Here is a 13,800-nt window from a genome sequence, read left to right as displayed (position 1 = left end):
CTGAACACAGACAGGAAGTGATGCATTGACATACTGCTGTAATGTCACAAGACGTACGTTTGAAAGAAATGTGTGAGGACCTCCTCTGCTACACTACTCTGGTGATGGTGAGGATATTTATCTTTCTGTCAGTTCTGTTGTCATGGTGATGATGCGGAGCAGAGAGCAGAGACTGGTTGGCAAACTTTCCTTATCCGAGGTGCATTCATGGGTATTAGGACAAAAATAATTTCACATCACAGTGATGTGAAAAACAGATGTGAATTTGATCGTTCAAATATCTCAGTGTCCCTGAATGCACCTTGTGATGTTTCCTCCACAGTCTTTCCTCTCTGTGGCATTATCACAACATATATTATGGTGACAACAAATGCTACGTTCAAATGGAAAGTGTGAGCTTGTATTTACGACGTGGGAAGTTGTGTACACGAAGTCGTGAACTCTGAGCTCTCAGAAAATTTCCTCTAATGAGGTTGTGAATATTTGGATGGGGGGTGTTCATATAGACTCTTCTTGTGAACACGGTAAAAACGACCCCATTTGAACGAAGCATTAAGTTTGTCTTGAAAAGTGACATTGTATTATGTGGATGTCAGAGATGACCACACAGGCTCCGCCCCCTCCTTCCTACCTGGTCACAGGTGTGCAGAGCGAAGATGATGGCCAGCATGCCAGTGGACGGATAGCGACCGTGACCCTCTGTCCAACGATCGTGAGCATACTTAAAGAACACTGGGTTCACCACCAAGACCTACAAACACACACACGGAGTTACCATGGTAACCATGTTTGATGTATTGAGGTTCATTGGCTCTCTGGCAGTTGTCACATATTTTGGAGTGAAGTGTTTTTATAAGCACCTGCAGTTTGATTTCATAAGTTTAAATAAATAATTTGAACTGACAGACGTGGACAAATCAAATTTAATGTGAACATGCTTTCCAATTTCATAATTTAGCTTTAGCTGTATGTAAGAGCAAATAAAGAAAGAATTGTAAAATAACAACTGCAATGAAGAATAAAGATATTTCCAGGTTATATAAACAAACTGTATGTGAACTTAAATTAGCTTTTTATGAACCTGCAGACTCATCTGTGCTATGAAGCTTTTATTTACTTGTGTAAAATGTCTTAAACACCCCAAAAAATAAACGTATCATACATTGATCAGATTTACAAATGACACCTTTAAATGAGTTGATGCAAACATTTAAAGCAGAACTGAAAAAAAAACTAAAACTGAACAGAAACTTAAAAGCAGAAGTAGAAACTTTCTAATGAAAAGAGAAAACAATGTAATTGATACTGAGCCAATAAGAACTGACCGCAGTAACAGCAGCAGACTGTAAACTGTGATGTGGAGCTTTTATTTTACCTTGTCTTTATCAGCCTGCACTCGCTCTTTCACCCTCATGTAGGTCCTGAACACACACACAGAAATAATTACTGGTCATAATATACTTCAGGTATTTCATATTGGAATATACAACATTTTTATGATTCTCTTTATCATTCCGCATGAATTAATGTTCATTTGTAACTTACACTTTGCACTGTCTGATGTTGGTAATCATGTTAATATGTTAAAATTCAACCTGAATGGTGAATATATAAACAGGTATTATAATTGGTATATATGACCATAACTATACTGTACAGATAAACAGACTCAGCATTTTTCTCAGGTCTGTTTCTGTACATGATAAATTTCAAGTTTTCAGTATGTAAATAAACATTTTAGGCTGTTAGGTATGTTTTTATTAATTGTATATTTACATTAGTAAACTGTCCAGATTAGTATTTTATGCAAAATACATGAAAATGTTTTTTCTATCTGATGTAAATTCATATAGTATATATTTATACATATTGATGTATATAAGTGTTGGTATAAATTTAAAATATTTGCTACATTATGAGGATATTTTCTCATGTTGTATTTTAGAATTTGCATAAAAAGAAAAGAAAAAGCAAACAAGGGTGTTTGCGCTCTTATTACAAGTCCAAAGAAAAACTCACATCAGGTGCGTAGGCAAAAAATATCAAGAAGAAAGCAGGAAAAGCTCGCACACTGATCAGAAAAATGGATTGTCCACTTCAGAGGTTGATGGATGTCAAGGTAGCATGTTTAATGGTCCATCAAAAATATATAACGTACTACCATAATGTGAAAAACACAAAGAAACAAAAGAAAACTGACCAGAAACGTTTTGGCTACACAGCCATCCTCAGTCTTTTGTTTCTTTTTGTTTTTCACATTATGGTAGCATGTTATATATTTTTGATGGACCATTAAACATGCTACCTTGACATCCATCAACCTCTGGAGTGGACAATCCATTTTTCTGATCAGTGTGCAAGCTTTTCCTGCTTTCTTTTTATTTTAGAATTTGACAGTTATATTAATGTTATGTTGCCCTGTCTGGTGTAAATGCTTAATACGTGTATATTTCAATTAACGATGTTTATATTGTTTACATTTAAAAATACAGGATATGTTCTTAATGTATGCTCTAATCTATGTGATATAATGTATAAAGAATATAATAATTCTATACAGTACATACTCATTATCTAGTAAGTACATTTTGTCTGATGTGTGGTGTAACTGTTTCATGTAACGTGTGTCTATTTCATGTATTTGCAACATTTTTAATATATTTTTGTGAATGTTTTTGGTTTTGAACAGACATGAAACATTATACCTTGTATTAATCTTTTAACTTGGTGTACCTGATGAACTTGTAGCTGAGTGTATTTCTCTTTTATATTTGCAATATTTTGTGTATTTCTGTATCGATATTTCTTACATTTTAATTTCGCCGGTGGACAGCGCACTGGTCAGCCACTCCAAATCTCTCAGTTTGAACGGCAGCAGGACAAGGCTGACGCCATGATCTATGTCCACCGCACTCTCTGGGTACAGGAAGTGATGTGTTGTCCGATTCCCAACGTCTTTCTCAAATCCTCGAGTCACTGCCTTGTTCATCCTGTGGAGGAGAAAGGTGCAGAAGATGAGGAGGAGGAGGGTGAAGAGGAGGGTAATACATGTGTGTGTATGTGTGGACACACATACCGGATAATGGAGTTGTGGGAATCAATCAGGTTGCCATTTCCTGACTGTCTTAAGTTGCCTGAGTTGCCGACCACAGCGCAACTACGACAATGAGTGGGGAGGGGCCGGAAGTCCACAGTGGGTGGGGAAACGACCTTGAACAACTCTGACGTCACTTTCTCCAGAGTCTGGTCATTACCGGAACGCTGAAGACTCTGAAGAAGAAGTGGAGAATATTACATTATTTTTTTTAAAACAAAATGATTCAAATGTTTTATGTCCATACTCTGCAACTTTATCTTCATAAAATGAATTAATTAAACACTTTCCAACATCTCAAAAGTTGTTCTTGCAGTTACAGTGTAACTACAGCATACAGTTCTGGTTGTTGTTGTTTTCTTTAAGCTCACACAAAATGTATACAGTATACTATGAATCAGTCTGATGATGTTAGCAGCCATTCCACCCTCCACCCTGCCTCTCTTTAATCTACTAATGGTTTCTGCAGCAGGACTTAATCTATAAATGCAGGAAAAACACTCAGTCATTTGTCTCTTTATCCAGACAGCTGACAGCATCTAAAAAGACAACTTTAAGACTTTCCATTTTTATTTTATGGAAATACATAAACGGTCCTGACTATTTACAAAAACACAATCTATAACTGTCATGCAGTATTTTATACACCCATCTTTGTTGGTCTAATGACACATTGTGTTCTGTGATTCAGCTGATTTAACAATTCTCAGTGTTGACACATCAATTCAATGCTGACACGTCACTTCCACAGAGCAGCCTGCATTCATTTACTGTATAGGAGCACACACTAGATTAACTTGAAACCACACTTAACTATGCAAGAGAGCAAAAAAAAAAAACCTATCAAAATCTTCCTTATCTGCAATTTAAAAAAATAAATAAATAGGTGCTTTCCTTAACTGTTAATGTAAAACATCAATATAGAAAAATGCGGTTTATTCATTGCTTATACTATACAACAATGTTAGTAAAAAAGAAGCCATTAAAAGTTGATGTTTTATGTCATGAAAAGAGTCGTGGTGTAGCATGTGGTCAAAAATGTCATAAAACAGTCATAGTATAGTGTGTCGTCCAAAATCATGAAAAAAGTAAAAGTATCGTTTGTCGTCCAAAATCATAAAAAAAAGTCATAGTATAGTATGTCGTCCAAAATCATGAAAAAAAGGTCATAGTATAGTATGTCATCTAAAATCATGAAAAAAGTCATAGTATAGTATGTCATCTAAAATCACGAAAAAAGTCATAGTATAATGTGTCGTCCAAAATCATGAAAAAAAAAGTCATAGTATCGTGTGTCGCCCAAAATCATGAAAAAAAAGTCATAGTATAGTATGTCGTCAAAAAATGCTATAAAAAAGTCACAGCATAGTATGTTGTCAAAAATGTCAGAAAACAGTCATAGTATAGTATGACTTCAAAAAATTCTATTAAGGTCAGAGTATAGTATAAGATAAAAAAGTCATAGTATAATATGACTTCAAAAATGTTATAAAACATTCATAGTATGTTATGCCATCAACATGTCATAAAAAAAAAAAAAAAGACATTCATCCTTACCAACCACCATTTGAGCGCTTCAGGGTCAAAGTTGTTGTTGGTGTCTCTGAGGACAGGCTGCTGTTTTGGGTCATATCGTTTGCTGAACCATTCTGACACCCCCAGGTCTGAAATACAGGACTTAGTACAACCACACGATCTGAAACAGGATGACACAGAGGAATAAGTCAGTGACACAACAGGGAATTATGGGATGCAGAGTATATGACCTCCTGTGCGGTGTTACCTCAGTTCAGGCTGGGACTCCTCTGCAGGCTCATCTTCGTCTTCTTCTTCAGGTTCGATGGGTCTGGGACTAGGGGTCCTAGGAGGGTCAGGGGTCGGATCAGCAGGAGGTGCCGATGGTTCGACCACTGCAAACACAAACAGACTGAGAATCAGAGAACACTGCATCATGGGAGCTCTGTTAACACTGCTATCATAAACTGTCAATATTAGTGCTGCAACCTTTAACACTGCTGCTAGTGCTATTACTATTATACGTGAAGCTACATTATAACTACTACTTCTAATACCACTAATACTGCCTCTGCTAATACAACTGCTGCTACAGTTGCTGCCACTACTACTAGTACCGATACTACTAATACTTCTACTACTACCGCCCCTTTGTGATGGTCCAACAAGCTGTCGGAGTAAGCATGGAGCCCACACTGTAACTAACTAACAGCCCCTGAAGAAATATGATCATATTTTTGTAAAAATGAGACAGTGATTGCAGAGAGAAGCAGACAGAGGGGTCTACAGTGTGTTTGAAGGATATATCCAGGATGTCAAACTGACTCAGCAGCAACAACAGGTTAAAAAGACAAAGATGGTTAAAAGCTAAAGCCGAACTATAGGCTACAGATCACAGTGTAAAAGTGAACCACCACATCACTGCTGATCGCCACACAAGACAATGAATATAAAGGGAAACTTTGCTGATATTGAACCAGCTGTATGGCATCACAGTGTGTGCAGATAAACTGTGTTTGGCTTCGCCCCTGTGCTGCTGCCAGCACTCAGACCTCCGCCACCGGTGGTATCATTAATACACAACGTGCCCCAGGCACAACATTTAGCTCCAAATCCACAAAACCAGCCTGAAAATGAAGGAAATCTGAGACGACTGCATCAGAGTCAATGGAGCACAGCTGTGTTGTTGTTGGACCCTGGTCTGAGCCGGCCCGATGCTACGTTATGATAAGCCGGTCTGCATCAAGAGGCGGGACTTAACAAAGGGTCAATTGATTGTGTTATTTCTACTACAACTGCTATTTTGTTTACAGAAGCAAAGCACAACACAATAAGCCTCATTTATTGAAAAACAATTTTAGCAAAACAGTATGGACAATCTGGACAATCTACTTTTAATACTAAGCCAAAAAGTCGCAGAAAAAGTTAAGTAACAGTCACGGCCATTTTCAGGCCATGTTTTGGCAATTTTCTGTCTTGATTAATAGAAAACACCTTCTGTCACACTTTTGTTTTCTGAAATTTTCTGAAAACTTAATGATGATGCCATCAGCTCCTCACCTGTCTCCCTGCTGGTGGGGGTGGACCGGCTGATGGGCAGAGCCAATGACAGAGGCAGGAAGTGTCTCCTCTGGATGCCCTGACTGGCGAGCATGAGGAAGAGAATGGCAGCGATCACCAGGGCAACGCACAGCTTCCTCCTCAACAACATGGCTGGATGGACAGTGAGTGGGTGGCAGGAGGAGGACGAAGGGTGTATTGTTGAGCTGTCAATCGAACGCTCAGCCCACTATGTCAGCATATTTGGATTGTGTCATCTGTTGTCATCTGGACATTTTGTTTCGTTCTGTCATCTCTTCACTCAGCTTCATCTTCATGAAGCCTGAACTTCCTGTTCTCTGCACCACGCTGCTTTCCGATTGGTAGAGACAGGTTCTATGGTCACACCTGGGTCAGACAGAAAGACACAGCTACATCAGCATCATCGGGAAATAACTTGATGAAAGAGTGGAAACTATGTTAGTTTGCGAAAAAATTAATAATTCTCTCTTTAATATACATTACAGAATTCTTAATGTGTTTAACTCCACAGTGTTGGACATCATGATCAGACGTCATGTTCTGACGCAGATTTCATGATATTAGCTGGAGACCTGGTAACTCAGTAATTCTGTACTTAGAATGCCTCCCCGTAATAGTCCACAACAAAATAATTAACCAACAAACAAATGATCTATAACAAAAAAATATCCATATCAAACAAACGAATAATGTTTAACTATACAAAAGAAAATGCATCTATCACAAACCAGGATCAGTAACAATGTAACAAAATAATTATCTATCAAAACCTGTTTATGTTTAAGAAAACATTAAACAAATTATCTATGACAAATTAATTATCCCTAAGAACAAATATACAAAAACTAATACTATTGATAACAAATTATCAATTACCAACTCTGTATAACAAAGTAATTATCCATAGCAAAAACTAGGTATAAGGAATTAATGATCTATGAACTGCTATGTTTAAAAAACACATTATCCAGAAAAAACTTTTTATAACATACTAATTATCCGTTAAAAAAACTATGTATTAAAGGAAATACATCAGATGGAAAAAATAACTTACTCCCTTAGACTTCAAAAAGACATATTTACTAAAAGGTGGAGCGCTGTCATGGGCATACTATGATAATGAGGAATGCCTGTATACATTTCAAATTGAATCTATGTCATTAATCTGATACTTTTTATTTATTTACTCAGTTTTATTTATAATTATTTTCTTTTTTTCTTCCCATTTTATTTATTTTTATTTATTCAATTATCTTTCCAATGTTTTCTACTATTACAGTCGTGGGTGCTTTTGTTGTGTCCCAATTGTCATTATGTTAGTACTACTGTATATTGAAAGTTTGTTTTGAGAAAACAGCAGATATGATGAATATGACTGTATGTATGATTATATGTGAAACTGAAATAAAAATTAAGTTCAGAAAAAAACTATGTATAATGAACGTATTCATCAGAACAAAGTTATTACCCATTGAGAAGTTATGACAATATTGTTTGCAAACAAATTATATATAAAAAACGAATTATCCATAACCAACTATTATAAACTAATTATCCATAACCAACTATTTATTACAAACTAATTATCCATAACAAACAATGTACAAAACAAATGTATAATCCATAACAGTTATTGTCCATATCAAAATATTTATAACAAAATATTTACAAAGAACAAATTATCCATGCAAACAAACTCCATGATAACAAACTATTAATAACAAATTATTTATTGATAACAAACAACAAAGTAATTATCATAACAACACTTTGATTGCAAACAATTTTCTCAGAACAAATTATCCCTAACAAACAATTAATAACAAATTATTTACTTATAATAAAACTATTTTTAACTAATCATCCATAACAAAATATATATAACAAATTTTTATCCAGTACTAACTATTTATACCAAGTTATTTATCATAAAAAACTATTATAATAAATATCTATTATGATAAACTATTTTTAACAAACTAATTATCCATAACAAAAACATGTTTCACAAACTAATTATCCATAATGACCTATGTACAACACACTAATTATCCCAAACAAACTATTAACAACAAATTATTTATCCATAATAAACTATTTTTACAAGTAATTATCCATAACAAAATATTTATTGCAAAATATTTATTCATAACAAACTATTTATAACAAACAAATTATCCCGAACAAACAATTAATAACAAATTATTTATCTCTAACAAACTATGTATAACAAACTGATTATCTGTAACAAACACTGTGCAGAGCAACAACACAGATGAAATCACCAAAGCTTCTCTTCACCAGCAGGAAATGACCAAAACCAAAGAACAACAACAACAATAAAGAATATGAAGCCTGTATTATAACCAGACATGTTTGTTGTTGTTGTTGATGATGATAGAAGAGATTTCCCTCTGAAGTAATGACATCATCTAAAACAACAACAACAACAACAACAACAACAACACAAACACACTGCCTTCTACCTTGAAAAACACAGGAAGAGGAAGAGAGGTCCAGCTTTTGATTTCTGCTGATGAATGGAGTCACCCTCTTCCTCCCTCTTCCTCCTCCTCCCACACCCCACCTCCCCTCTCCTCTCCTCCTGCAGGAATGTCTCCCTACAGACGCACTCGTTCTCTGAATACCAATCAGATCTGGACTGAGTTCAGCTTCTCCTGTTTCAGCTCGCACTCTCTTCCTGTATGCTTCAATGTCTCTCCCTCACTGTGTTTTTGTGAGTGTGTGTGTGTGTGTGTGTGTGTAGTCTGAATCACCTGACCTGTAAGTGTGTGTGTGTTTCTTCACTACTCTGTTGTGCAACAGACATGTATTATTTCATGATTGTGCTTCAACACACAGAAACACACACATTCAGTGCTAATAGCATTACTTTACGTGCTACTAGCAGCTCTAAAGCTCCTTTAAAACCTCATTACATTCATGTGATGGGAATTCTACATGTTCGGTTCAGATCTGAATAAACTTAAAGTCCCAACATAAATCTGACAAGGCTGGACCTGTAACATTTCTGTAACACTGCAAACAACTGAAGTGTGAACTGAGTGTGTTACATTAGCATAAAAGCTTCAGCAGGACAAGCCTCAATACACAGAAAGATTAAATACACATCATTTCCAGCCTGATTTGGTTGAGTGCGATGAATTTATCACTTAATTATATCTTGCGCTCAAAGAAATCCACACAGCAAACTGAGGAAAGTTAAATTTCAGGAGTTTGTGAGGAGTTAATTCTCCCTTTTGGGAAAACACCTAATCGCTTCCTTGCCAAGAGTTACATGAGAAAATCCAGGACACTCATGTATTTCGGATTAATAACAGCACTTCTAATAGTTTACTAACTAATATATTGTTTATCTTGAAAAGTTCACGGACCACTCACAAATTCATCCTGAGGGACGCACGAATGACCGAACAACAAACCGACACTGCCATCCATGGAGCAACAACACCAGTGCGTCTAAAAAGCTCAAAATATAAATGTTGTATTTTAATGCAGGTATTCATTTCTGCTTTCTTGGTGTGTTTTGACACCTGCTGTATCTCACACAGGGTTTAGAAATAGATGTATGTCGAAATGTTGGGCTTTTTTTATTTCAACACTATGCTGTTAAAGTATTAAGAAAGACACTAATCAAACAAACAAGTCCGTGCCTATTCCACGTCATTTAACCACACCTTCCTGCTCAGAGTCGAATCTACAACAGTTTGATTACATGCAGTTGTTTAAATGATCAGATTTTGCTCTAAAGTATCGCTGGATATTTTGAATTCACTTAGCATTTAAAACAAGATTCTCAAAACTCTCTATTGGCCATACAAAACTAGCAACAGTACTTTTATTTGTGCCTGTTATTTGAGGCTGTGTCACTGTTTGCAACTGGGGGAAACACTTAAATAAGCCAATTTCAAGTTGTTTAGGCGTGGGGTTGCAATGGTATGATATTTGCATGGTATGATAAGATAGGAGTGTGGGAAATAATCGATTGCTAGATGCATCATGATGCGGACATAAATGATTCTGCATCAAATCACATGTTGATAATCAATTATCTAATGGTTATTAATAACATAAACAAACAAGACCAGCTGACAGACACACACTGCAGCATTAGGCAACTTAAACCAACTCTATGGTAAAGAAAATAACTCTATGCTCAGTCTGTTTGACCTCAAAAACCCTGCCCCAGGGCCGCTCAGTGTGTTTCCCGCAGCTGCTGCTGGAGACATGATGTAAACAAAACAGCTCAGGTGTACGTCGCCTCCCCCTGATTTTGTTATTCCCATACAGACAGGAGACTGTGCAGTGCTTTCAAATCAACTAACACAGTTAACTTTTTAAAGTAAAAAGGCTGCAGACCACTTACTATTTAATAGTAAGAAGTACTTTCATACTATTTCCCGTGAAATTTATGTAAGTATGTGATCACTGGACACTACGCCAGCATAAATATCCCAGAAAAGATTAGTGATTGATACAATCTGACTGGATTAAAAGCTTGGGTACTGAAGCATTTTGGTGACAAGGCTGAAGGGAAAAGGGACTTGTACAAGAGCCAGATGGTATGCAAGTAAATTCCTTTGTTAATTTAGTTATGGCTCTTACAAATACAGTATGCTATGTTTTAAAAGTAGCAAGTAGTCACACAGTGAGAAAATCAAAAATCATGTATCATGTACCGTAATCAAACATTCTGATGCATTGATAATGATGGTGCCCAGGGATTCCCACCACTACAATAAGAAAATATCAGTTTCACAGTATGCTGTATTGCACATTTATTATTATTAGTTACACTGGACCTCAAATGAAAAACATCTTTTTTTAAATGGAGGTATTTGAAACAAGTCTGACAGGCAGACGAGAAGGAAAGGACGCGTGCGCACACTTGAGATTCTCCGACTAGTAGCTTTTTTTAATATTGTTGATAAGCAAATGTTCATGGCATGATGACCAATTATTCTCATACCACAGTATACAGTGTAAGCAGATCACCGCTTCAGCCTTGCTTCTTCTTTGACATGAGATTTTCTTTGTGTCAGATCAGTCTGAGAGCATTTCAGCTTCAACAGCGACAGAAGAGGTATATGAGGTATATGAAATACTAACATATCACGTTACCACAGGGCACAAATATCCAGCTGACAGTTATCAGAGCACGCTGTAGCTGCTTCCATAACATTCATTCAAATTATCAATTATGTGAGAGATGCCTCTGTCTGAAAGGCAATAATACTTACAGAGAGATGAAGACAAATATGTCACATTTTTCCTTCCTGAAAAACTAGCTCAACACTACTGTACCCACCCAAGAAATACTTCCTCACCCCTACAACCACTTTGACTGTGACTCTGGAGAACAAGACAGGAGGAGGCAAGTCAGGACAGATACTGATTAACGTATCAACATACACACATTTGTTCATGATATTCGTATCCTCCCCGGGCAGGAAAGGGCTGCACTCTAATGAGAAAAGGCTGGGAAACATCCTGATAGGAAGCTCCGCTCCTGTATTAGCATATGTATTAGCATGTTAGCACAGAGATCAACTGCATGCCATGTTGACTGTGTAAACCTGCCCTGGTACAAAGGGCTTTGACAAAGTTCAGAACAAAGTGATCAGCTGGATGTTTGGTGTGGATCTGAAAGTGCACACAGCAAGCAGTGACTCATGGATCAATATCTCTGTTAAAAATTAATTATTGGATTGATTAATAGGTGGTGAAGAGGGAGGGGTTCTCTGAGGCAGTCAAATAACTCCTCACAGTCATGTTCAGTTCCTCTCCAGCCTTTTTCAGACTTCACAATACACAACACTGTGGCTCCATCAAGCTGTTTCAGTGACAGACGTGACTTTTAAATGTCAAATGTTAGTTTTATTCGGACATGATATGATTAGAATCATCTATCCAGAAGCCCCCAGGTCGGCTCACACTTTTGGTTTTAGCTGTGTCACTGTCCACAGAGCAGTGCAGAATAAACGGTAGCTGTCGTCTAAAATCATCAAAACTAACTGTGATTGTAACAGAGGGGAGAGCAATACAGAGCAGAGAAAGAAAGAGCAACAGTAGCACTGAGAATCAATAAAAGCACAAAATATCTGTGGAAAGCCTGACCCACAAGCACATGACAAATTAAAGAGCTGGAGTCACCTCCAGAGTCAAAGTCGACTCTGAATGTCCTGATTCTTGTACAGCCACAGACATGAGACACTTGTATTTAGTCTCATGTTGCATCTGCAGCATGTTGCTCATTATTTATGTATTCATTCATGGAGGTGGCTCGAATGAAAGTTGGAAATATGAAGGAGGGAGACGGCTGGTCTGATTAATATGGTCATTGTGTGAGGGTTAAATCGGCTTATTTAGTGTTTTCTGTTTATTCAAATCATTTTTTTTTTTGAGCATAAGAGATGATTCGGGTTGCAACAATATTTTTACACCTCACTGTCTCAGAAAACGATTTCACAGTATCATGGTACTGTATTAAAGACCTATGTAATGTAATTACAGCAACTTGTTACCCCCAACACTGATCATTAAACCATCCATACATTTCCTAAGTTTCTGAGAAAAGGCTAATTATAGGAAAACTCTGAAATGAGACATTACAGCGAGGAGAATCACTAAACACATGGTGACTCATTCAGACTGACTACCAACGTGAATTAAACCCACAACACTGTTAATCTGAACGGAGCAAGACAGACACAGTTTACAGGACAGTGCAGGGTTAATGACTATCAGCTAAGTCACAGTGTTGGTATGTTATTTTAGGGTTTGGGGGGGGGGGGGGGGGGGATGACAGGGTTAAAGGTCACATGGTTTCCTGTACAGAGAAACCAATGTAAGAGCACTCCTTGCCATCTCCCTCTCTCTGCTTCTGTGACCTCTGACCTCTGTGTTGACACCAGAATGGGAACCAGCTGCTGTGCTGATGGGAGTGCAGCAACGAGCCGGGAAATAACGGTACCACAGAAGAAGAATGGTGTCAGTTCTCACACAGACAAATTGCCAAACGGATGATGATTAAGACTTTCTTAGTTTGTTCTGTTAACACGGTTTGAAGAGAAGATGGTAAGACTCTATCAAGGGTGTACCAGGGAATTCAGAAATCACAGGTATGACTTTCAATATCATCAAATATACAGACACTCTTATTTCTATTAAACTGATATATACATGCTGTATTATTGAGGTGATGTATTGTAGTGCACAGTACGTGTCATCAATGGTAAGTCTCTACTGGTGGAAGAGGCAGCTGAGCAGAGAAAGATAATGACTCTGAGTGGTGGGGATATTTGTTACAGGACTAGTTAAAACAAAGCCTCTGACTCTTTTTGGGAGTATCCTAGGTTTAGTCATGATGATTAAGGTGATCCACCCAACAGAAACAAAGGTGTGTGCACTATTTGCCTCAAGAAATTTGTAAATTAAGAAGGTGACACATCAAACCTCCAGTCACACCTAAAAAAAAGAAGAAAAGTATTGCTCTGATAAAGTCATATCCAACCTGTATGACAAGGTCTGGGAAGAAGTGAAAGTGCTTCTGTTTGAGGCAACCGACACGAGGTCAGAGAAGGACATGA

At 37.1% G+C, this 13,800-nt stretch overlaps 1 protein-coding gene across 4 annotated transcripts in view; it reads right to left on the bottom strand.

Annotated features, from left to right (window-relative positions):
• The window catches only part of st3gal8 (ST3 beta-galactoside alpha-2,3-sialyltransferase 8), a 35,998-nt gene that overhangs the window by 6,155 nt on the left and 16,043 nt on the right, over positions 1-13,800 (bottom strand). The window contains exons 1-8 of one of the 4 annotated variants that reach the window (XM_050039475.1): positions 11,539-11,678; positions 6,170-6,556; positions 4,878-5,004; positions 4,652-4,790; positions 3,077-3,270; positions 2,811-2,990; positions 1,376-1,421; positions 632-751 (exon numbers count right to left, since the gene is read on the bottom strand). In XM_050039475.1, the coding sequence (XP_049895432.1) occupies positions 632-751; positions 1,376-1,421; positions 2,811-2,990; positions 3,077-3,270; positions 4,652-4,790; positions 4,878-5,004; positions 6,170-6,320 (957 nt within the window). In that variant the 5' untranslated portion in view covers positions 6,321-6,556; positions 11,539-11,678. Of the gene's footprint in view, positions 1-631; positions 752-1,375; positions 1,422-2,810; positions 2,991-3,076; positions 3,271-4,651; positions 4,791-4,877; positions 5,005-6,169; positions 6,557-8,676; positions 8,813-11,451; positions 11,679-13,800 lie in introns of those variants that run through there. The other 3 variants (XM_050039472.1, XM_050039474.1, XM_050039473.1) reach the window with 3 other exon arrangements.

The sequence above is a fragment of the Epinephelus moara genome, chromosome 24, assembly GCF_006386435.1.
Source record: "Epinephelus moara isolate mb chromosome 24, YSFRI_EMoa_1.0, whole genome shotgun sequence".
NCBI lineage: Eukaryota > Metazoa > Chordata > Actinopteri > Perciformes > Serranidae > Epinephelus > Epinephelus moara.
The sequence above is the reverse complement of the archived record's forward strand: the minus strand, read 5'-3'. Positions and strand labels throughout refer to the sequence as shown.